At 39.2% G+C, this 20928-nt stretch overlaps 5 protein-coding genes across 11 annotated transcripts; 2 read left to right on the top strand and 3 right to left on the bottom strand.

The window, feature by feature from the left end:
* The first annotated feature begins 289 nt into the window (after window positions 1-289).
* LOC121804490 lies at window positions 290-4427 on the top strand. Of its 6 annotated transcripts, none has more exons than XM_042204048.1 (9): window positions 290-526; window positions 1545-1675; window positions 1975-2133; window positions 2246-2351; window positions 2494-2676; window positions 2928-3093; window positions 3201-3517; window positions 3623-3712; window positions 4056-4427. In XM_042204048.1, the coding sequence occupies exons 2-9, from the start codon at window positions 1661-1663 to the stop codon at window positions 4124-4126; spliced, it is 1107 nt and encodes a 368-aa protein (XP_042059982.1). In that variant the 5' UTR covers window positions 290-526; window positions 1545-1660; the 3' UTR covers window positions 4127-4427. The 6 variants fall into 6 exon arrangements, with proteins under 6 accessions (XP_042059982.1, XP_042059985.1, XP_042059984.1 ...); XM_042204051.1 differs by having other exon boundaries at window positions 355-373; XM_042204050.1 differs by lacking the exon at window positions 290-526 and adding an exon at window positions 552-1262.
* Window positions 4399-8158, bottom strand: LOC121804489 (long chain acyl-CoA synthetase 4-like). The gene is made up of 17 exons (XM_042204047.1): window positions 7906-8158; window positions 7645-7708; window positions 7458-7547; window positions 7221-7326; window positions 6979-7055; window positions 6857-6896; window positions 6686-6780; window positions 6435-6602; window positions 6247-6357; window positions 6057-6144; window positions 5907-5973; window positions 5734-5809; window positions 5538-5655; window positions 5213-5458; window positions 4968-5107; window positions 4718-4900; window positions 4399-4636 (listed from the first exon to the last, which is right to left on the bottom strand). The coding sequence occupies exons 1-17, from the start codon at window positions 8058-8060 to the stop codon at window positions 4481-4483; spliced, it is 1980 nt and encodes a 659-aa protein (XP_042059981.1). The 5' UTR covers window positions 8061-8158; the 3' UTR covers window positions 4399-4480.
* A 1476-nt stretch (window positions 8159-9634) lies between these two features.
* LOC121802982 (beclin-1-like protein) lies at window positions 9635-13407 on the bottom strand. Its single transcript, XM_042202681.1, has 10 exons — window positions 13111-13407; window positions 12451-12776; window positions 12141-12311; window positions 11705-11829; window positions 11484-11532; window positions 11117-11275; window positions 10949-11034; window positions 10680-10751; window positions 10156-10305; window positions 9635-9999 (listed from the first exon to the last, which is right to left on the bottom strand). The coding sequence occupies exons 1-10, from the start codon at window positions 13310-13312 to the stop codon at window positions 9768-9770; spliced, it is 1572 nt and encodes a 523-aa protein (XP_042058615.1). The 5' UTR covers window positions 13313-13407; the 3' UTR covers window positions 9635-9767.
* Window positions 13408-13970: 563 nt separating this feature from the next.
* On the top strand, window positions 13971-16390 carry LOC121804939 (replication stress response regulator SDE2-like). Its single transcript, XM_042204662.1, has 3 exons — window positions 13971-14910; window positions 15359-15953; window positions 16071-16390. The coding sequence occupies exons 1-3, from the start codon at window positions 14162-14164 to the stop codon at window positions 16215-16217; spliced, it is 1491 nt and encodes a 496-aa protein (XP_042060596.1). The 5' UTR covers window positions 13971-14161; the 3' UTR covers window positions 16218-16390.
* A 146-nt stretch (window positions 16391-16536) lies between these two features.
* Window positions 16537-19425, bottom strand: LOC121804938. Of its 2 annotated transcripts, none has more exons than XM_042204661.1 (2): window positions 18604-19425; window positions 16537-18276 (listed from the first exon to the last, which is right to left on the bottom strand). In XM_042204661.1, exons 1-2 carry the CDS (start codon window positions 19196-19198, stop codon window positions 16868-16870), a joined length of 2004 nt encoding a protein of 667 aa, XP_042060595.1. In that variant the 5' UTR covers window positions 19199-19425; the 3' UTR covers window positions 16537-16867. The 2 variants fall into 2 exon arrangements, with proteins under 2 accessions (XP_042060595.1, XP_042060594.1); XM_042204660.1 differs by having other exon boundaries at window positions 18592-19422.
* Window positions 19426-20928: the final 1503 nt, after the last annotated feature.

Here is a 20928-nt window from a genome sequence, read left to right as displayed (position 1 = left end):
ATCGCCCCCCATCGCCCCGGATCGCCCCTCCGCCACCTCCATCGCCCCGTAGGAGGCGAAGCCTCTACCGCCCCACCCTCGCCCCATTTTTCTTGTCCGCCCCGGGGCGGAAGTCCGCTGCACTATAGACCGCCCCACCCTCGCCCCAAATTTTCGTCCGCCCTATTCTCGCCTATAGTGGATGCTCTTATGGATAAAAAAAAATTGGGGCTGTGGATTAAAAAAAGGGGGCGGGGCTATTGGACCTTATAGTAGATCCGCCCCTGGTTACAATTATGTTTATACAAATTTTAGCTCCTTAAATAATCAATTCAACTTCTCTGCAAGAATGCAACTTTCTTGAAAATTCTAGCTTTGATTTGTAAACTTATCTGTGAGTCTGTGACCTCCTTGCTCATCATCTACAGCCTTCTTGGTTTAGCTAGTGGGATTTTTTTATTGTCCGGGTTAAATCTCTTGTTTTTCTAACCTGGGCTTTCTTAATTTGTCGAAATAATTATAAAGAAGTCCAAAGTTTCTTCAAAAGGTATTTCACTTCTATTATAGTAAGTACTGTATTTTCTACGACTCGGTGATGACACACGCCTCTTAGATTCTGTGGATCTTTTATAAGAGTTGATTTATAGTGCATATGAAAAAGCTAGTTAATTTTATGTATTTTCATTCACAAACACCATTGTTTTGTAATCGAATTTGAAATTATTATTTTGCTCCATTTTTTGCTATGGAATAATGACCTAATTCAGTTGCTTATTTTTGCTGGTTGAATTATGGAGTTATGGCTTTTTTCATTTTGAAGTTCGAATCTTGGTTTAAAATGTGTCGAATCTTTGTTGAGTTTGGCCAAAAGTAATAAACTGAGGGCCAATGCATATTCTTTTTAGGATGAGAATATTTGAATTTTAGGATGTAGCCTGGAAGTTTTGATGTAGAAATTTCTGTTTAAATAGGTAGGGCTTTCAGCAGTGATTTAGCTCCTCGCATACATAGTTCATCTGCTTTTTCCTCCCTCAGTTTCGTGTTTGGTTCTAATTTGTGTGGTTGAAGGAAGTCCTGTTGTTTTGATATTGGGATTTTAGATGCAAGGCAATAGTTTATTTTTGTTGTAAACTACATTGGATAAACATCTTGTGTAATTTGTATGCTATAGTTGTTCGAAATCAAGCATTATGGAACAACTCTACTAAGAGAATGAAGGCCAAGAGTGTTTTCTATTATGGATGAGAATTCCGACTTTCTTGAGCTTGGGCGAGATTTTTAGCGTGGGTTTTCTTGTTGAAGATGTCATTAGTGAGGTTTTAATAAGTACTATAGAAGTTGTGCACGTTGGCATCGTATCCCAAACTCAATACATACTAGTGGATTGATTGAATGTACTTGTCTTCCTTAGCATGTTGGCATTTGCATATTATACCGAACTGTGTTTTGATAAAGTAAGTCTTAAAAAATTCTGTGCTGACCAAGATTTGGTAATAATGCATTTCTTTATCGGCTGCATGTGACAATATGTAAAAACTACGTAACTCTTGATTTTTCTGTTTCAGGTAGAGGCGTGCTTCAGCTTTCATTGTTCATTTATTTAGAAGTTGAGAGTGGAGAATTACCACCATAAGATAATACAGCTTCATGGAGAACTGCTCCCGGCTAGCTTCTTGTTAAAATGAAGAACGTGCAGGTTGAACTCCTAGATTTTAATAGTTTTTTTCTGCTTTCTGAAGGGTGTATAAGTATTATCATAGTACGTTATTACTGTTCGAGTTTCAGATTATTACGTCGTGTAATGCTTGTGACGTGTTGTCTAGGTTTTTACGTTTTACGTTTCAGATATTTTTGTTCCAAATTATGCATGATCTTCCACAAGATGTCACCTACTTGATTTTATACTGTTTATATCCAGATTATGACTGAATCTGATTATTCTCTTTTTGTCATCTCTCAATAAAAAAAATGATGAAATCATCAAACATTTCTCAGGATCAACAGAAATTACAGGACATAAAGCCTAATATTATTTCACATGATTCCCGAACTGAGCCACCAGCTAATGCCACCGAGGCAGCTATACCAGACTCAGGTTCCGTCTCGGCATCAAGCAATGACAACAGAAAAGTATCCCGTGGGGATATCGAACTTGTAAGGCTATAATATTTCTCCTATTCTTTTTTCTGTCTCCCCCACCTCCCTGAGGGCTTTAACAATTAATATCAAGCTGCATATGGATTTTAAATGTTTTATTCTGCTGTAGGTTCAGAATTTGATAGAGCGATGTCTACAGCTGTATATGAATAAAGATGAGGTTGTAAAGACCCTCGTCAACCGTGCTAAAATAGATCCCGCTTTCACAACATTAGGTAGATATTTATACATTATTAAGGCTACTTTCCACTGTTACTACTGTATTTATTTAACGTGTCGTTGATGAGACATTAAACCATTGTTATAATGCTTAACTTTATTTGCTTGTTTACTTGTAACTTTTTTCTCTGTCGACAGTGTGGCAGAAGTTAGAGGAAGAAAATGCCGACTTCTTCCGGGCCTACTACATAAGGCTTAAGTTGAAGAAACAAATTATCTTATTTAACAACTTGCTAGAGCATCAGTATCATCTAATGAAATATCCCGTGCCTTCAAAGGTTCCGTTAGCTCCCATGCAGAACGGGATTCATCCAATGCCTGGTAAACCTTATCTTCCTATTCAAAGCATCAAAGCCTCAATCTTGTGTCAGTTTTTGCTTAACATGTGATGTTTTATGATAAAGTTAAGCTGTCGTGTTTTTCCTGTACCAACAGTTATGGTTTTTAGTGCATTTCTAATTTTTTGCTTTGCTGTATGTTCAATATACCAACAACCAATCGGAACAATGGTCTCGTGTATTGTACACACATCTCTATTTCCTTTATTATATTGTCATTTCTTTGCAGTGCAGCCAACAACTTACCAATGGGATACCCCGTTATACAGCATCCCCCTGTTCCAGCTAATGGTCAACCTCATATTGATCCTATGGGCTATTCGACATCTAGCTGTCACATTGTCAATGGCGTTCCTGCCCCAGGAAATTTTCATCCTATGCGAATGAATTCTGGAAACGAGTGAGTCCTTGTTCCTAACTTCATTTTTTTGTTTGGCGTTTCAAATATAGGAATAGTTCTGAAGTGTTTCCTTAAGTTGACTTCTTGTGCTCGTCCTTTCTTTGCAGTATGGTGATCGGCACAAATACAGCCGATGTATCCCCCATGATGCCACCAAACAATGCAATGTCGTCCATTTCGGATATACCCATAAGCCCAACCTCAGTGGCATCGAGCGGCCATTTCCCATTTAGTGCATCGGACATGGGGGTCGACGCTTCTGCACTCGACACAGCTTTTACATCTGATGTGGCAAGTTCAGTAGGACTACAGCTTCCTCCGGATAATGGGGTTGGAAACTCTAGAGATTCCCTCAGATCCTTGGCTCAGATTCCGTGGAATTTTAGCCTTTCAGACCTAACAGCAGATTTATCGAACTTGGGAGGTAATTTCGGTTTAGATTGAAGTCTGATTCTTCAATACAAGACTTTTGTGATCCTGATTTTTCATATTTAATGTGATTCTTTTTTCTAAAAAATAATATATGCAGATTTAGGAGCGCTCGGAAACTATCCCGGTTCTCCATTTTTGCCTTCTGATTCCGATATTCTGCTTGATTCTCCAGAACAAGAGGATATAGGTGAGAACCAAAATTACCCTTTTCTCGACTACCTTTTGCTGATCGAAAATTTTGGTGTTGGAAGACATAGAAGTGTGACTTGATGATGCTTATTGTGATAAACCTTAATGATCTTGAAAACTTATAAAATTATAGACAATAACTTTTTTTCGTGTTTCCAACTGCATGATCTTACCTTTCTCGTTGTTTCTTTTGTCACCATTCAAATTTCCAACGTAGAAAGTCTATATTTAGGCACATTCCTAGTCTTGCAGACATTTCTTGTGTATAGCAGTTGGTTTTGCCAAATGTTTGCTCAAAACTTTTACCACCATTTCCTTACTCGTCTCTACCTTTGTTTCAGCAGAGGAGTTCTTTGTCGATTCTGATTCTGTGCCAGGGCAATGCCTGCCAGCAGATGAGGAGAAGTCGTAGCCAGGGGAGCTAAGGCGAGGCAGTTTGATTCAAGTTTACGAAACTTAGTCTAGGTTGAGGTGGTGCACAATAAAGCATTAAAGAAACAACATAAGTAGCTTTATCTATATTAGGATACAGTGTTGAGGGCCTAAGTTTATAACGACGTTTAGACACCACCAGAGGTATCAGAGAGCCTTAGCCGCTCATGTTGTAGAAGCAGTTATTTTGGTTCCCTACCATTTTGTCTTTATCGTTACTGTTGTTGTCGTATGAGGATTTTTGCAGCTTGATAACAGTCATATAAACCAAGATTTTATCACAGTATGTTGTTTATTCAATCACAAGAAATGGTTGTGAATCTCTCCCTCTCTCTCATTTGGTGCTATTGTACATATCTTCAATGGGCTTCTGATAATACTTGAGAAAGTTGTTCCTCTTCTTCTTGAAAGTGGGAGTTATAAGATCACGTTCCATGTCAAATGGCACAGGGTCTAGATATACACCTTTGATGAACTCAAATCCTTTCAACTGCAAACAAAGAGAAAAACAAAATCTTCATCCACAAAAAAAAAATCTTTATATATTAACCAGTGATGGTTGGAAACAAACCTTATTATCTTTCCCAATCTTTGTCAGCTCTCCTAGAATGTAGGCTCTAGCTCTTGGATCTGTGCATATGGTGCCAACGTCCCCATCAACCGTGTGCTCTTCAGCCCAACGCTTAAGGGAATCAAGGTTGGGGTTGACAACACCAACAAGGAATGACTCGTAGCTACTGCCATAGATCCATACCTGCCAACAAAAACGCATCAGAATGATCTGATCATGCAAAACCATAGCGGTGTAGCAGGAAGCTCACCGAGTCTATGGCGGAGGCGAGGGAGTAGATGCCTTCCAAGTTCTCGACTGACACGTACTCCCCCTGTGAGAGCTTGAAAATGTTCTTCTTCCTGTCAATGATCTTCATGCTCCCATCTGGCTGCCACTCACCAATATCCCCTGTGGCGCATATAGGCGTTGGCTTATTGGTACTAAAACAACGAGGCGCTTTTGCAAGAATCTTGAAAGCTGTAAACCTATGGTGTGATGATTCTGTCTGCCTACCTGTGTGGAACCACTCATCAGTCATGACCTCTTTGGTGAGATCCTCGCGTTTGTAGTAGCCCGAAAACAAGCATTTCCCTCTGATGCATATCTCTCCACGTGGTGTTGAAGAAAGCGCGTTGTATTCCATATCAGGAACAGATTCTAGGCATACGTCTACAACTGGGAGGGGAGGGCCAACTGTGGCAACCATGCTTAGCTCGTCTGGCCTTGCAACAAACGATCCTGCACATGTTTCTGTCAAACCTGCGTCACATCACAACAGTTCTGTTACAAGTCTTGAAAACATTCTTCCCTTTTTTTAAAAAAGTTCTGTCCAATTTACCATATCCTTGCAAGACATGAGAACAGGTAGCAACGCGTAGATATGTCTCCACACTGGGAGAAAGAGGCGCTGCTCCAGATAGGATAAGGCGCAGTTTTCCTCCTAGGCCTTCTTTGACCTGCAGATTAGGATATAGTGAGGTTTGTAGAATCTGAAGGCAACTAACAAGCTTCACATCGTTGTACATTTCTATCACCTTCTTGAACACAAGTTTGTCGATTTTTGGAGCTGCCTCAGCATGCTTGTACCCTTTTCTCATATTATGTAGCTTGCTGCATTTTATTCAAATGCAGTGTTACAGTGTGAACTATACAAGTCTTGCTCAAATTATTTGAGTGGATGACTGGAGCGAACACGTTGAATACTTACTAGGCATACGCCGCGTTGAAGATTGTCTGTCTGATTATACCAGCAGAAGAAATCTTCTCCACCAAACCTATTTAATCATTGTAAAAAAAACCTATTAAATCATTGTAACTGAGCCCCTATTTCAAGATTTTAGGACATGATTTTTTATACCTGTGTAGATCTTGTCTAAGACGCGCGGAACAGCACATAGGACTGTTGGTTTGAGCTCTTGAATGTCATCTAGAAGCTTCTTGATATCCTGGTGAAACCACTCAATAACATCAGATTTTGAATCATTTCAACAGTTCGTGTATGCTGCTGCACAGAGTCTAGTTTAATTTTTCTATATTTCAAAACTTACCTTGTGCCAGAATCCAATCGATGCGCCCTTTGAGATGAAGAGTTCTTCGATAACACGGTCAAATATATGAGCCAGTGGGAGATAGGAAATGTACACATCTGCCTCACTGAACTGTGAATGCAAGAGAAGCATGTAAAGAAACAGAAGAAATGATAATGTCTTATAAAATGGCATAAATGTATACATACCTCTTCATTCATGCTCTCTAAATGGTGATTTACTCCAGAAATGATTGACAGAATGCTCTCGTTCGAGATCATCACTCCCTTTGGGTCGCCTGTTGTTCCACTAGTGTACATTATTGTGCAGATATCGGTCTTCTTCTTCATTGGGATGTCGTATTTCTTTCTCTTTCCCTGCAGGGGAGACACGTCGTATTACTACAAAACTCTTGTTTGAAAATCAAGTAAAAAGTTTATAAGGCCTAGAGGAATTGTACCAGAAGCAAAAATTCACTCCAAGAATATATATTCGAGCTAAAATTTCCAGCAACCTGCCTTTGTTCCAGAGTCACCTCTCCAAAGCTTACAATAACTGTAGGATTTTGTGAGTTTCGGTGGATGTATCGTTCAAAAACCACACGCACACAAACTATGCGAAGAAAACTTACTTTTCATGTATTTTCCAGAGCTGGGAAATGTTTTCAACAGCTGCAGTATTGATGGTTGAGAATGGTCATTGCCACAAGAAAAAGATATAGATGTTGCAGAATTTGATGAAGTGAACCATTACCTCGGAGATTTTGTTTTCTTCTACGAAGGCAATTGAGATCTCAGCGTGGCAGATGATGTATTCCACTGCACCGGCACCTGGTATCAGAAGCAGAAGAGGTGGGAGAACCAAAATTAGTCGAAAACTCATGTTGTCTAGTCTATAGTGATTATGAATCCATTAATGAATCGCCATATGCAGCTACTTTTCTGTGTTGATTTTGGATGATGAGAGACGAGTGAAGGAAATAGCACGGAGCTTACCCAGAGTGTCGTATAGTGGCACACAGTAGAGACCATACGCATTGCATGCCTGCATGCTTACAACCCAGCGTGTGCAGTTTGCACCGTATATGCCACATTTGTCTTCCTGCATATGTTTAGAACCTTCTGTCATAATTCAGCATAAAATTTCTAAACATGAACAACATGAATGTTGAACCAAAAACTAGGCTAAATCAAGATATTTTATAATGTAATATACTATGTGAAAAGTTTTACTTGAGTAACACCGAAAGAACGAATGGAGGCACCGACTGTTAGGACTAAATCGTACACTTGTCTGTAAGTTAACCAGACGTATCGGCCCACCTGCAAACACTCAGAAAGACAAACATGCTTAAACAAAGTGTAACAAGTGAGATGCAACATATTTTTTTTCAAATTGATCAAAATCTCTTTGTGATACCTTTCCATCCACCATTTCTCTTTCACCAAGCATTGGGCTATCAGAATATTTCTCCACAGATTGGCTGCAAAATTTGCATATGTTATCAAGAAATTATTGCTAGTTTTTGAAAGACTCAACATTTGGCTTATAATGTTCATTCCCATCTGTTTAAAATCTTGTAAGTCCTTCAAAGGAAGGTTGAACATAAAATTGACAAAATTTGGCAATATTTTTCATATTAAGTCATTGTTATATTTTGTTTACTGATAAACTCCTCACCAGAAACTATCCCAGCAGCTCTCGAGGCCTCGGGGCAACTGTCTGAATCCATCTCTGACAATCGCGTTTCTGTAAACCGGCCCAACTGATGGCTTTCCATCTTCAGCTTCCCTTGCCTTCTCAATCTCTACGATGAACTTCTTACTTTCTGCCATTTCTCTTCCTCTAGTTTTTTTGTACACAGAAGTTGAGTATTCAAACTGCCTTATTATAAGGTGATGAACAGAAACTTTCTATGGAGCCTTTTCAAAATTCTTGGTGGCCAAACATAAGTTTCTGTTTTTATTTGTGTCAAAGCCACCCACCCACCAATTAGCTGACTGTAGAGTTTGCTTTAAGAGGAAGGAAACAGTTAATTCATCCATGCATAGGAATAATCAATTAGGCTCACATGAAACAATAGAAAATAAGAAATAAAATTAAAATACCGCAGTCATAAATTTGATTCATTTCCATAAAATGTTAGGCAACCTCATCAACCATTCAAACCCCTTTAACATGCATGTAAAACAAGAAACAAAAGCAAGTACCTACCCTTTTATCCAAATTAATGTTTATTCTATCTCTACAAGATTCAAATTCTTATTACATCAACCATGAAACAATTTGTTCAACTTATTCCTTTTTTATACTAACAACTAAAGATTCGTCTTGTCCACCAAATCATATCTGCCCCTTCGCAATAAGCACTGTATTAATCCATCCAAACAAAACACAGTCAAAAGTGAAATTTTTAACACAGTAAAAAAAAATCAAACAAACACAATTGTTGGTCACTGGGAAGAAGAGGGATACGCTTGAGATCATACTTGTAGGGAAAAAAAGCCACCTTGAAACAGTTACAAATGTCGGTTCGATCTTCTTTGGTTTTGGCTAGGCCACTAAGGGGAGGCAGGTAGTTGAGACAAGGTGCTACGATCTTGTGAACGAAGGCATGGCGAGGGAGCAGAGACGAAGTATTTTGAGATGAAGGCGGCTCATTTTTGGACAAGTCTAAGTTAGAGTTAGTAAGTAGCTGCAGATGTTTGTTAAGTTGGTTAATTGAGTTTGTTTAGTGCTTATATGTTTCTTGTCCGGCTTTGTTGCTGTGCTGTTTGCATGATTTTCTGTTTATGTTTTCTCACAAAATGTGTGTTTCAACACACACACAGAGAACAAATTTTGGTATTGATAAACCAATACCAAATACTAGTACAGTACATAAATACTACTCTCACACACTTGTGTTCACTACGATTAATTTTAGAAAATTTTCTTATATTTCTTATTATATAATTTTAAAAAACAAATCAGTGATATTGATGTTTCACAATACTCAAGATTTGTGTAAAGTTTACATGGTTTATGTCTTCATTTTTTTTAATTCACTTTGATTGATTGCAAGATTGCACAAATCGTCTCAGTTCAACGTATTTAACTCATAATAAACACACAAAAAAAGAATGCATTAAGATATTTTAATATTTGCTTCATTATTCTAATACGTACTGTATAATTTTTGTTGACAACTAAAAAAAAACACATGAAAATTCAAGATACTATTAAAATATATGCTTCAATATTTTTAAGTAATTTTTGTTGGCAACTCAAACATGAACATTGATTGTGGACGGATTGAGTTTTTTTTTTCCTTCCTTTTATCGGAACATGAATCCCCAATCCTAATAAAATTCTCAACTCCTAGAGTTCAGATTAAATTGGCTCAAACTCATATAGTTAAGCTCGAGGTCAAAAATCGAATCAGATTATTGAGTTTGCAAGTGACTGAACAATCTATTTATATCACAGCAGTATAAAGAAACTGTGCACTATACAAGCATTCCTAGTCTCTAACAGCTTTTCTACGTGGGGCAGAGCGTTTACTATGACTGTAACCTGGTATCTACCGGTTGTTTACTGCAGACTGATCGTGCTCTGGAGACGTCGGAATGAGGTGCAACAGAGGCAGTGAGTGGCTGGAAGTTAGTTTTCCCAACAAACCAGTAGAGAGCCCATTTGAGATCACAAAGGGTGAATTTGAGAGCTTTGGTCCACATCTCCGGCCTCTTGAAGCTCTGAAATACGGAGTAATTTCCGACTTTGTCATTCTCGATTCTGTAAATACATCATCAAAGTCAGAAAACCAGAGTAGATCGCTAAAAGTTGTGGCAACACAACGTCGTTCTCATTGAGCATTTAAAGTAAATTTATGAATGAACATTTAAATGATACCACCAATGAAATGCATATTGTAGATGTAAATCAACTTACTTGTACGGAAGCTTGAAACATTTCTCAGGAGCAACGTTGTTTTCTTTATCCTTTGAGTTTGCAAACTCCGCAAACTCTTTTAGACACGTTATGAATAACACCATGGCATCGTCATAACGAGAGCTCCAGAATATGTTCACAGGACCAAAGCTGAGACATAATTAACATTAGCTGCATCAATATGCAAGTAAGAAATACCACCGTGCTTGATTAGATAGACCGCAAACAAGATATGAAGACATCCAATTCAAAATTAAGAGCAGCAGAGTGTTCGAAAATGGCAGGCTACCCCAGCAAGGTTGTAGAAAGAAAAGAACATACCTAGAGATGGTCAAATAAATGGAATGAAAGGCATGATTCATTTATTTTATAACAATGGAGCAATCAGAGCTAAGGTCCAGGGAATGTCATGGGATAACGATGCAATTGGAATGTACCATCAATGTTTTACTTTCCATTGGATGTGGCTAAATAATAATGCCAAATTTGGTAAACTGAAATTTTGGGCATTGTTTTCAACTTACAGATCATAAGTATTGTTGCTGCTGTCCATTATGCGAGGATAACTTCCCATTGGAAGGATTTTAATGCGATATCTGAAAGCTTGAACTAAGGAATGACAGTTGAAAAGGAAAAGCACGTTCTGTCCAAAATCAGTTCAACAAAAATGACATTCAGATATGCTTAAGCAGAAAAGAGAGGATAAACCAGAAAGGTAACACTGAAGTTTGAACACAAGTTCACCGCAAGATAATTTTTAAAATTACAGATATTTGCTATTTTAAAAGGATACAGGAACTTTGGCCTGAAGTATTGAGCCATTGTATGAAGGAGAAGGCAAGCTTGCCCCCAAGCAGCATTTAGCTCATCCCACTCAACCTAACACGATTCCACAGGGAAGTATAAAAACGGTAGATATTCAAAGAAACAAATAACATCATCAGTTACACAATTAATATACCTGGACTTTAGGAAGTCTTCCCAGGCGAAAGTTGTTGATAGTTCCAAAAGCTCTATCAAACCCAATAGGAAAGGCATCATTAAGCACATTGACGTGCTTCAACTGCTCTAAGTGAGCTTGTGAGACTTCAATCTTTGCCAGAATTGCACCCCGCTCTTCCTACCGACCATACATTTGAAGCTAAATATATTTACATAACATTCTTCTAAGGGGAAAAAAAGGACAGATAGGAGAAATGGATATTTTCTTTTAAAGCATTTCTATCTTTGAATCTTAATGAAGCATAGCTCGTATGATGCCCATAGGAGTGGCTCCAAGGAAGAGAATGGACAGAAAACTAAAGCTCCAGAGGGGGGAACTGACAAACCTGATGAGAGATCAACTGAAACTGGAAGTTATTGAACTCCTGCCAGTATCTGGAAAGACAGAACACAATATGAATTATCAAAGGAATTGCAAAGAAATATGAGAATAGAAATGGAAAGCCAAGAAGAATAAATGAACAAAATCAGTATATATTTCTCAGACATTACCGTATAAACAACTCACAGGTCCCAGAATAAAATAATGAAGTTTATTGAGGATTACCTTTCTTCTAACTCTTTGAACCGGCTGGACTTCAACTCCAGCTCCTTTAGCTCTGCAGTTACTTCACCGCATTTTGTCTCTGTTTCTGCAATTGCTGCTTCGAGCTTCCGTTTTTCTTCTTCTATCTTATAAGTTACCAAATATGACAAAATCAATCATTTAATTCCTCATTAGACACTTGTTGCTCAATGCTGATAGATCAGCATAAAGTGATTCGCTATTTCCTCTTTGACTGAATATAGAATATCTAGAGATCATGCGTAAGCAATATGAAGCTTGATCTACATTGAATTTCCATCTTGAGATTTAACACCAACAAACAACTTGAACATACTGCTAGATGAAAGACAAACCGGCAAACAAATTTAGCAATGTGCTTCATAAAATTCATATATCCAAAACAAGGTCGAATTTAATATGATCGTAAGATAAGCACCTTTAATTTCTCCTTAAGAAACTCTGTTTCACTAAGCACATGTTTAGCTTCCCCTTCCAATCTTTGAAGACATGTTTCATATGATTTGATGTCCATATTCACATCTTCAACCTCCTTATCAAGTTTATCGAACAAAACACGCATGCACTCCAGACACATAGGCTGCTCAACCTGCACATAAGATTAGCAGAAGATAAAGGAGTTAGAAAAATGTCAATTATAACTTTGGAGTCAAATAGCACAATGTTGAATCTCAGGCAACGTGGCACAATCTTTTGCAATAAACATGGATTTCACAGATTATGTGCACCTGAGTTTGTGTAGTGGCAATATCAAATGCACGATTCAGGACTGTTATCATGGAGTGGAAGCCTGAATTATTAAGGGAACTAGCGGGTCCACCCTCAGGTGATGGCAAGTTGGTCCCACCTCCATCAGCTCCAAGCTCTGATTTATACACTGAAGCAGCTGGCGGAGGTAACACAACAAATGATTCATCTATTGCCTTCCCAGACCGAGGACGAGGAGGAATACCAGATGTCTGATCCCTTTGCTTTGGCAACACAACAAATGAGTGGTCCATCCGTTTTGAACCAGAAATACTACCCGTTCCAAGGAATGAAGAACCTTGCACACCTGCACAACACACCATAAATCTCAATGCAAAAGACTTACACTTATCAACTTGCAACTATATAAAACTCTCACTTTGGCAGTTTCACCTGAAGAGGGCGTCATCTACATAATCAACAATAATCAAACCGGGATACATAAATAATGCTAAATTCAAATATGAGCTAAAGCAACTACACTCATCAAAGCTAAATTCAAATATGAGCTAAAGCAACTACACACATCAAAGCTATCCCGTTTAGTATATCTACCACAATTTCAACAGCAATCAGCTTGAGTAATAAAGGCGTATAAAAGAGGAACGGAAACTGAAACGCGGGAATCATAAAATTGAAACCTGAGGCAAGGAATTTATCGGCATGCGAATCGACGCCGACGATGCAGAGGCTCTGGCGGCAATTCTGACAGAGAGCCCGCGGGAGATTCGGGTCGACCGCTATGATCCGTCCCTTATCGGAAGCATTGATCGAGCTTCCGTGTCTCTTCATATCAAATTCAATCCGTTTCACTCGATCAATTTGATTGTGCGTCACCAGCATAAATTCTTCAATGATGACGGAATTTGGTTAATTCGCAACAACTGAAAAAAAAATATACTACTATATGAAATCTTGGTGATTGGCATATTCGTAGAGTGATTCATACCTAAATCCTGGATTCTTTATATTAGAATCTGCTATAACACACTTTTAAAACATTTTAAATAGATGGAGTGAATTTAATGAGTATTTTATAAAAGAAGATTATCCATAATCCCCACTTCTATTCCTCATTTCATACTCGAACTCATACTTCTCGTCTACCACATCATCATTTATTCAAATTCAATGTCAGATCACAATTCCTATATCATAAATCTACTCAATTTTACTTACATTCATCAATTTTTAAAAATTAAAAGTAATAACATCAGTAATACAATCACTCCATTAAAATTTAAAAGATTTTTTTCCCACTTTTTTCTCAATTTAAATTAAAGAGTAGTCATAACAAGTCATAGCACAGATTACATAACTATAATAATCTTGAGGTTACAATTTCAAATCCTACGGCTTAGTCGGAAGACTTTCTAACTTTAATCTGCAAATCCAGTTAAATAAGATTAATTGGATTGCGGATTTAGAATAGCTATGGTCAAAATAAAAAAAAATTTAAAAGTAAGCAAGCATGGTTAAAACTTAAAAGGGATCTTCTATTTCTTCGAATTATATAAAGTTAGTTAGGAATTATCCTCAAATTCAAATCCGATTTCAAGATTACTATAAATTACTACTCCATAATCCAGTTTGGCGCCTCCAATCAGATTTGAAGCGCGCGCATGATAGCAGAGTAGAAAAACCGTTATCTTCAATCAACCTCATCCAAGATCGTCCATCACAAGTTGTTCAATGGATGCGTTCGAGTCCGAGATTCACCAAGTGTTTCTGAAATTGCTAGATGGAAACCACCGGATCTTAAATTTCGACGCGCCGTCGGTATCCATCTCCGCCCTCAAAAGCCGCATCGAAGCCCTAACCTCCATCCCTTCCGGCCTCCAGCTCCTCCTTAGCAATTCCCGTATCCTCGATGATCACCAAACCCTAATCATCGGCCAATCCGGCCGGAAGTCTCAATTTTCTGAAACCCTATTTTGCGATTCCAGTATCGAATTGGAGCAAGGAGGCTTTACTCGATGCCGTTCAGATGGATTTGGGAAGTTTCCTGTTGTGGTGAATTTGTTGCTTAGGCTCAGAGGTGGGAAAGGCGGGTTCGGGTCGTTGCTGAGAGGGGCGGCGACGAAGGCGGGGCAGAAGAAAACGAACAATTTTGATGCTTGCAGGGATATGAGTGGGCGGAGGCTGCGGCATGTGAACGCCGAGAAGAAGCTGGAGGAGTGGAGGGCAGAGGCGGAGGAGAGGAAGTTGGAGAAGATGGCAGATGAGTTCCTTAAGAAGAAGGCAAAAGAGATCAAAAAGAGTGGCAAGGGAAATGGGGGTGATGGTTCGGAGAAGTATGTGGCTAAGTATAGGGAGGATTCCGAGAAATGTAGGGAAGAGGTGGAGAGGTCAGTGCGCGAGTCGGTGAAGGGGTTGGTGAGCTCGAAGAGGAAGAGTCAGGATGAGGGGAATGCGTCTGCGTCCAAGAAGTTTAAGATATGGTATGGTATTTCTGAAACTCTGCACTGTGATGCATTTGCTTTGTGATGGTGTGCATTGAGTTGGTATCTCAAATTATAGTGATCATAGGGCGATTAGTTATAGTAGATTTTTTTTTATTAATGTGCTGCCACTGAGTGTTTTATATGATAAGGGTTGCTGGTGAAGACAGAGAATTTTGTTTATTTCGTTGCATCTTAGTTTTATTCTTTGTTGGTTTTGTGAAAGATATGGTCCTCAAGCTTGTTATTTTGTAGTTGAAGTTTCTAATAGTTTTCAATATCATTTGTTTATGACAAATGCTTTTCTGGTAGTTTGAGAATATACATATGTTATGTTATATAATTATAAACTGTGGAGAACCGTGCCCCGAATCTGAGTCTGTTTGTTGGTTCTCTGTCCACAAGATTGTTCATAATTATTTAATGTACTCCAAACTTTGTTCCTTAGGTTCGGAAAGAGAAAAATGGGTGAGAGTGACAGTGAAGAAGATGAGGATGAGGATGAGGATGAGGATGAGGATGAGGACGAGGATGAGGATGATACATCCGTAGAAGAAGAGCAAAATGAGGGATCTGTGGTCATTGATGATGGGAGTCATTCAGATTCAAGGAAAGGGGTAGTAGATGCAAGTTCAGATTCAGTTACTGGTGGGGAACTTGGTGCTGGATCCGTCGGGCAAGGTTTCCCAGGGAATGGTTCAGAGGAAGAAGGTACCGAGGAGTCTTTAAAATCAGTAAAAAGTCTTGATGGATGTGGTGAAGATGGCAATATTAAACACAGGGATACTCCCGTGATAGTGATAGAGAGCCCCGATGGAAGTAAAGACGATGATGTAGTCGTTTCTCCTAGCAAATCTCATCCGAGTGAGGTACACGAAGTAGTTAGCCAACACCCTGATACCTCTCTTTCAGAGGATGAAGTGGTTTCAGCTGCAGAAACAAGAGACATTTCTGCGATTGAATCAGCATCTGCAGCTGTGAGTGTTGAAAACGTAGAGAAGCCTCTCAACTTTGATGATTATCATTCGCCTTCTGAAATGGAGGTACGTCTTTTTTTTTTCTCTCTTCTGCTGATGCTCTATTTCAACTTCATGTCCATGCCTAGCTATGAGTACTAATGTTGTTGGAAACTTATCTGTCGTATCATTGACCTGTTATAGGTTCTTGGCTTGGAACGGTTAAAATCAGAACTTCAAGCTCGTGAACTGAAGTGTGGTGGCACTCTGAAAGAACGCGCAGAGAGGCTTTTCCTTCTCAAAACTACCCCATTGGAGATGCTTCCTAAGAAACTGTTCGCCAAGAAATGAAACGCCTAGTACTCCTCTTCTTACTATTGTGGGGAGTTATTTTGGTTGTAGTAAATGATGAAATCTTCAGTTTTTACTGGTTATGCATGTGAAATATATTCAGTGGCTAACTTGCTATGCAAATTGTATGCTGATTTGAGCAGTTCAAGAAATGCACTTCTGCGTCATATATCTGTCTGTCTTACTCTTACAATCTAAACTTGGTAATATTTTGCTGATTTTTTAATTTTAATTTTCTTTTACATACGACATTGGCTTGCTCAAACGAGTCTGTAATATTGTTGTGAATCATCTTCAGCATAATATTTCAGTTAACATGTATTAAACGTATGTGCAGCTGTGCTGTCATCATTAATAATAATCATAATCTAATCAAATCAAAAGCAGAAAGTAGTTAATAATATCCATCAAAAGCACCTGAAATACTGATTATTTTCTAAGTTTTATAGCTATGAAAGTCGTTTCAGTTGCTGTTTTTGAACTTTTCATACTTGCAATAAACAATTCTGAACTCCACAGCTGAACTTGTAGCATGCATCATTTTTTATTTGTTAGCCTCATAAAATTTACTTCTTTCAGGAATAATTCACCTCTGAACTTAAATGTTCTATTTTTGAATGTTTCTGCGTTTCCAATAATCCAGTGATGACTCAACTTACATTAGTTCTGCAAATAGGGCAGGTGCTTTTCCTCTGCAACCATAGGTCCAAGCAATCTGCATGGAAGCAGTGGTTGCAATTTCTGATAACCCTCAGCCTCTCTGATGCCTTGTAATTTTCCAAACATATAGGGCAGGAATCTCCATTAGGCCCTGAAATACACTCACTCCCACCTATTATTATGTCTTCTGTTGACAGCTCCTCTAAGTTTTCATGGACTTCATCTTCGAGAGGCGAAGGTATAAACGACAAGTCACCTGTCACGCTTGGACTCGAAGGAGTGGATGAAAGTTCGCTTGGACTTGGAGGAATGGATGAAAGTTCATGAACGGAGGAGGCTGCGTTCCCCCTCCTGAAATGAGCTGAAAGCAATGACAAGAAGTAATCCAAGGGGCGGCCTTCACCTACACTTGGAGGTGGAGGTGGAGGCGGAAGGGCAGATGAAGAATCATCCAGGGGCGCTGCTGCTCCTCCTTGGACTTGAGGTGAAGATATGACCGAGGAGTCATCAATGAAGAATCCATCCTCACGAGTTGCAAGCATGCTCCATAGCTCAGGCGAAGGAATGACTGAGACAAAGCCATCAACGTCGTCTGCAGCCACACTCGGACTCGAAAGGGTGGATTGAACTTCATCAAGGGGGGCTGAAGCACCCCTTAGGCCTTGAGGTGAAGCAGCGGAGGAGAGGAAGTAACTAAAGGTGTTGACTTCAGAGACACTTGGAGTCCGAAGAGATACGTCTGGGGAGTCATGAAGGGGGGTTGAAGCCCCCATTGGTAATTGGGTCAGAGACATGTATGTGGAGTCATCAGGAGGGGTTGCCTCGATAAAGACCTCACGATCACCAGCTGCAGGCATGCTCGAGACTTCAGGTGACGCCATGAATGTGGCGAAGCCATCGGGGGCTTCTACAGCCACATTTGGACTTGAAGAAGTGGATGGAAGTTCATCAAGGGGGCCTAGAGCCTCCCTTGGGACTTGAGGCGGAGAAGGCATGAACGAGAGGTAGTAGCCAAAAGGGTGGACTGCAGCAATTCTTGGAGGTGGAGGTGGGGGTGGAACTGGAGGTGGAAGCGTGGACGATGATTCATTCGAGGGGGCTGCAGCTCCTCTGGGAACAGCCGACTGGGGCTGCTGTGAAGCTGAAGACATGAATGAAACTTCATCAAGGGGGCCTGCAGTCCCATTCGAAGCTCTAGATAATCTGAATCTCGCCCTTTCCCATACTCTTGTACTGCAACTCCAAGATCCTTGACTGTTTGCCTCTTCAATATCAAGCATCACTACAACGACAGTCAGACCGCATCCTAGGCAGAGCATTGCGACTAGTAAGGCAGTCAAAATTGTGATGGCACATATTAGGATGATGGTTAGAGCTCCAGGTTTGCTTGATGCTATACCTGCATAAATTAATTTTTAACCGTCTGTATGCTAGGCTTTACAGAGAGAGTAATAAAGTTTGTTTAGGAAAATAGTGCAATGAAAGTGAGACTTTAGGAACTTTATCTGAAGAAGTATGAAATGCTGACAGTTGAGCATCAAAAAAGCTCATTTTCAAATGTTTTTTTAAGGAATCACTGTTGAAAAAGCTGTTGTTGGATTAGCTTTTCCTTCATTTTCTTTTTTCTTTCACAAAAGAAAATAGACATAACTTCCTGATTAAGAATCTACCAAATTGCATGCTGAAACTTATCAAGCAATGAAATATCACTAACCTCTGCTGTTACCTTTGGAACTTGGATCAATCCATGCCAACTGAAGATCACCATCAATGCCATTATACGCATACTCGAAAACCTGCGAAACCGGGACTTGCAGACTATACAACACTTTGCAAGCTGTCAAGTTTTTGATCCCATCCATCATAGAAGTCTCTGAAGCAGCCACGACTGAGGCTGTCGAGTTGCTCAAGCAGCGTATCGCAGTGAGATTACGAGAACTTGGGCTTCCAAGAGGGCAGCTGAAGAAGGTATAATTCTGATAGCTCACAGCCATAAATGGAGAAGATGGGAGGCTCAAGTTCTTCAGCCTCTTTGGAAGGCAGTTGCTTGGATCATAGAGCTGTATCTTTTGCTGAAAATAGTTGATGTCTCGAACGTAGAACTCCCCAGAGAAAGGAAGGTTCAGGGCTACTACCTTCTGTCGATTGCATTTCAGATCATAGGGGGTTGTGTGATGAGGATTTTGGCCTTCTTGAAGCAATGTGAAAGGGTATTGTATGAAGAATGTGTTGTTACCACAAGTTGGGGTTTGGACAGAAATCTTGGAACAGGCAGCAGAAATGAGAAGAACCATAAACAACTGGAGTTGCAATGAGGCCATATTGCTGAGGCATTGATCACACTTTGGAGAAAGAGCAGAATATGAAGGTTTATAGGTAGCTGGCCAAGTATTCACAGATTTTGATTATTTTAAGAAGAATCTGTACTATGTTTCCACTAATCTTACGCACATTTGACGCGGTTGATGACTAGAAGATAAGAGGTTTCTGCATCAGCTGATGTGTTTTTGTTTTATTTTTCCCTATTCATCCAAGGATGTGTGTAAGAGATCATCCATTTACAAAAAGTTCCTTTGATAAAGTTGTAAGCTTTGGTGGAAATAAAGTTACTTTCACTCTCTTTAGTGGCTTTACTTTTCAAGACCTGATCTTGGAATTCAAGAAAAAACTTTCCATTCAAATGACAATTTGACATTTATATATGAACATATATACATAGTTACATACATACACAGATATATAAAGAAACACATACACTCACTCAGAAAACAGAAAGGGGAGTTCTACAGCTCTGGCAACTATTGCTTTTCTGTAGCCGTTGATTCAGCATGAAAAAGGGGCCCACATTGCCCAAACTTCTTAATTCTCACCCTATCTTTGCCATGGTATTCTTCAAGGAATATTAACACATCTATGCACTTGTTAGAAAGTCTCCACTTTGGAGGCCTCGCTGTTGGTGAGGCCGCCTGCAGTGGCTGCTGGTTGTGGTGCTATGTTGGTCGTGGTGGTGGTGCCTCTAACTATGAGCATTAAAAGGCGAATGTACGTCGAAGATTGTTGTGAGCATAACAGATAACGGAATCAAGACAGTCTGTCCTGTGATCCGTTTGGCCAATATGCTCTTGGATTCATCTGTGATAAATAATGATTCCAAGAAAGATGATTATAGTAAAACTAAATTCACATCAAGATAAACTTGAGAAAATGTTTGAGAAAGTTGAGAATCAAGAATGAACATAACTTTAACCTTGTTTTTCAAAATCATAAAGCAGTTCACAGTGTTGTTTGCTGCTAGGAAGATTCCATGTTAGTTCAAGATGGTTAAAATTCTGCCAATCATTGTATTCGTTCAAAATAGGGACTGGGATCATCGAGCTATGAATCTCTAGTCTAGACCACAGTTGCTTCTACGGAGTTGCTAAGGCATTGGATCTCAAACCGGCATGTAAAAGGATCTCGTCACACATGTAGAACGTATAGTGAAGGCAGCTACAGGAGACAACAAAAAATCACCAAAATGAGGGAGATTTACTACGGCGCGGTTATCATCATCACATCTCAGATTGATGGAGCTGTAACAGTTGATTAGTAGCTCATCTGTTTCTAACTTGAAAGGGTACTTTATTGGGAAGAAACAGCTTCCACAGCTCAAATTCAGACACAAATCTTTGGAGTGGATTATAACAGGGGAAGTTTTCGAATCAGTTAATGAATCCATACAAGAAAATTTGCCGAGGACAAGAATTTGAGGATTTGCATGTTGTTAGTTGAAGTTTTACAGAATTATGTGCAATGCCAACAAATATTGACTGTAAAATCAATCACCAAAAGTCAAGTCTCAATGAGATCATTGATTCATTACATGGGATAAACTAGTGTCATGTATCAACTATATTAGTTTGAGTTTTAACAGAAAGAAACATACTTTAAAGACAAATCAGATCTTTCTTTATTCTGTTCTGTTTTCTTAAATCAGAATATTACTCTATCTGGTGTTTTAAGCATTTATCAACACAAAAAAAATTACAATTTGGATAGTACTACTAAAGGA

This window comes from Salvia splendens, chromosome 5, assembly GCF_004379255.2.
Source record: "Salvia splendens isolate huo1 chromosome 5, SspV2, whole genome shotgun sequence".
NCBI classification, from domain to species: Eukaryota; Viridiplantae; Streptophyta; class Magnoliopsida; order Lamiales; family Lamiaceae; genus Salvia; species Salvia splendens.
The sequence above is the reverse complement of the archived record's forward strand: the minus strand, read 5'-3'. Positions and strand labels throughout refer to the sequence as shown.

Bases quoted from the DNA above. Each gene is read 5' to 3' on its own strand.
- LOC121804490 (XM_042204048.1), top strand. The intron at 2,352-2,493 runs GTAGATATTTAT...CTCTGTCGACAG, and splicing joins TCCCGCTTTCACAACATTAG to TGTGGCAGAAGTTAGAGGAA. The intron at 3,518-3,622 runs GTAATTTCGGTT...TAATATATGCAG, and splicing joins AGATTTATCGAACTTGGGAG to ATTTAGGAGCGCTCGGAAAC.
- LOC121804489 (XM_042204047.1), bottom strand. From the start codon at position 8,060: ATGGCAGAAAGTAAGAAGTTCATCGTAGAGATTGAGAAGGCAAGGGAA. The intron at 5,656-5,733 runs GTGATAGAAATG...CCTAATCTGCAG, and splicing joins ACAAACTTGTGTTCAAGAAG to GTCAAAGAAGGCCTAGGAGG. The intron at 4,637-4,717 runs GTTTGTTTCCAA...CTTTGTTTGCAG, and splicing joins AGATTGGGAAAGATAATAAG to TTGAAAGGATTTGAGTTCAT.
- LOC121802982 (XM_042202681.1), bottom strand. From the start codon at position 13,312: ATGCTGGTGACGCACAATCAAATTGATCGAGTGAAACGGATTGAATTT. The intron at 12,777-13,110 runs GTTTCAATTTTA...TGTGTTGTGCAG, and splicing joins CGATAAATTCCTTGCCTCAG to GTGTGCAAGGTTCTTCATTC. The intron at 11,276-11,483 runs GTTTGTCAGTTC...TATGGTCGGTAG, and splicing joins TTCAGTTGATCTCTCATCAG to GAAGAGCGGGGTGCAATTCT.
- LOC121804939 (XM_042204662.1), top strand. From the start codon at position 14,162: ATGGATGCGTTCGAGTCCGAGATTCACCAAGTGTTTCTGAAATTGCTA. The intron at 14,911-15,358 runs GTATGGTATTTC...TTTGTTCCTTAG, and splicing joins TCCAAGAAGTTTAAGATATG to GTTCGGAAAGAGAAAAATGG. The intron at 15,954-16,070 runs GTACGTCTTTTT...GACCTGTTATAG, and splicing joins ATTCGCCTTCTGAAATGGAG to GTTCTTGGCTTGGAACGGTT.
- LOC121804938 (XM_042204660.1), bottom strand. From the start codon at position 19,198: ATGGCCTCATTGCAACTCCAGTTGTTTATGGTTCTTCTCATTTCTGCT. The intron at 18,277-18,591 runs GTTAGTGATATT...TAATTTATGCAG, and splicing joins TTCCAAAGGTAACAGCAGAG to GTATAGCATCAAGCAAACCT.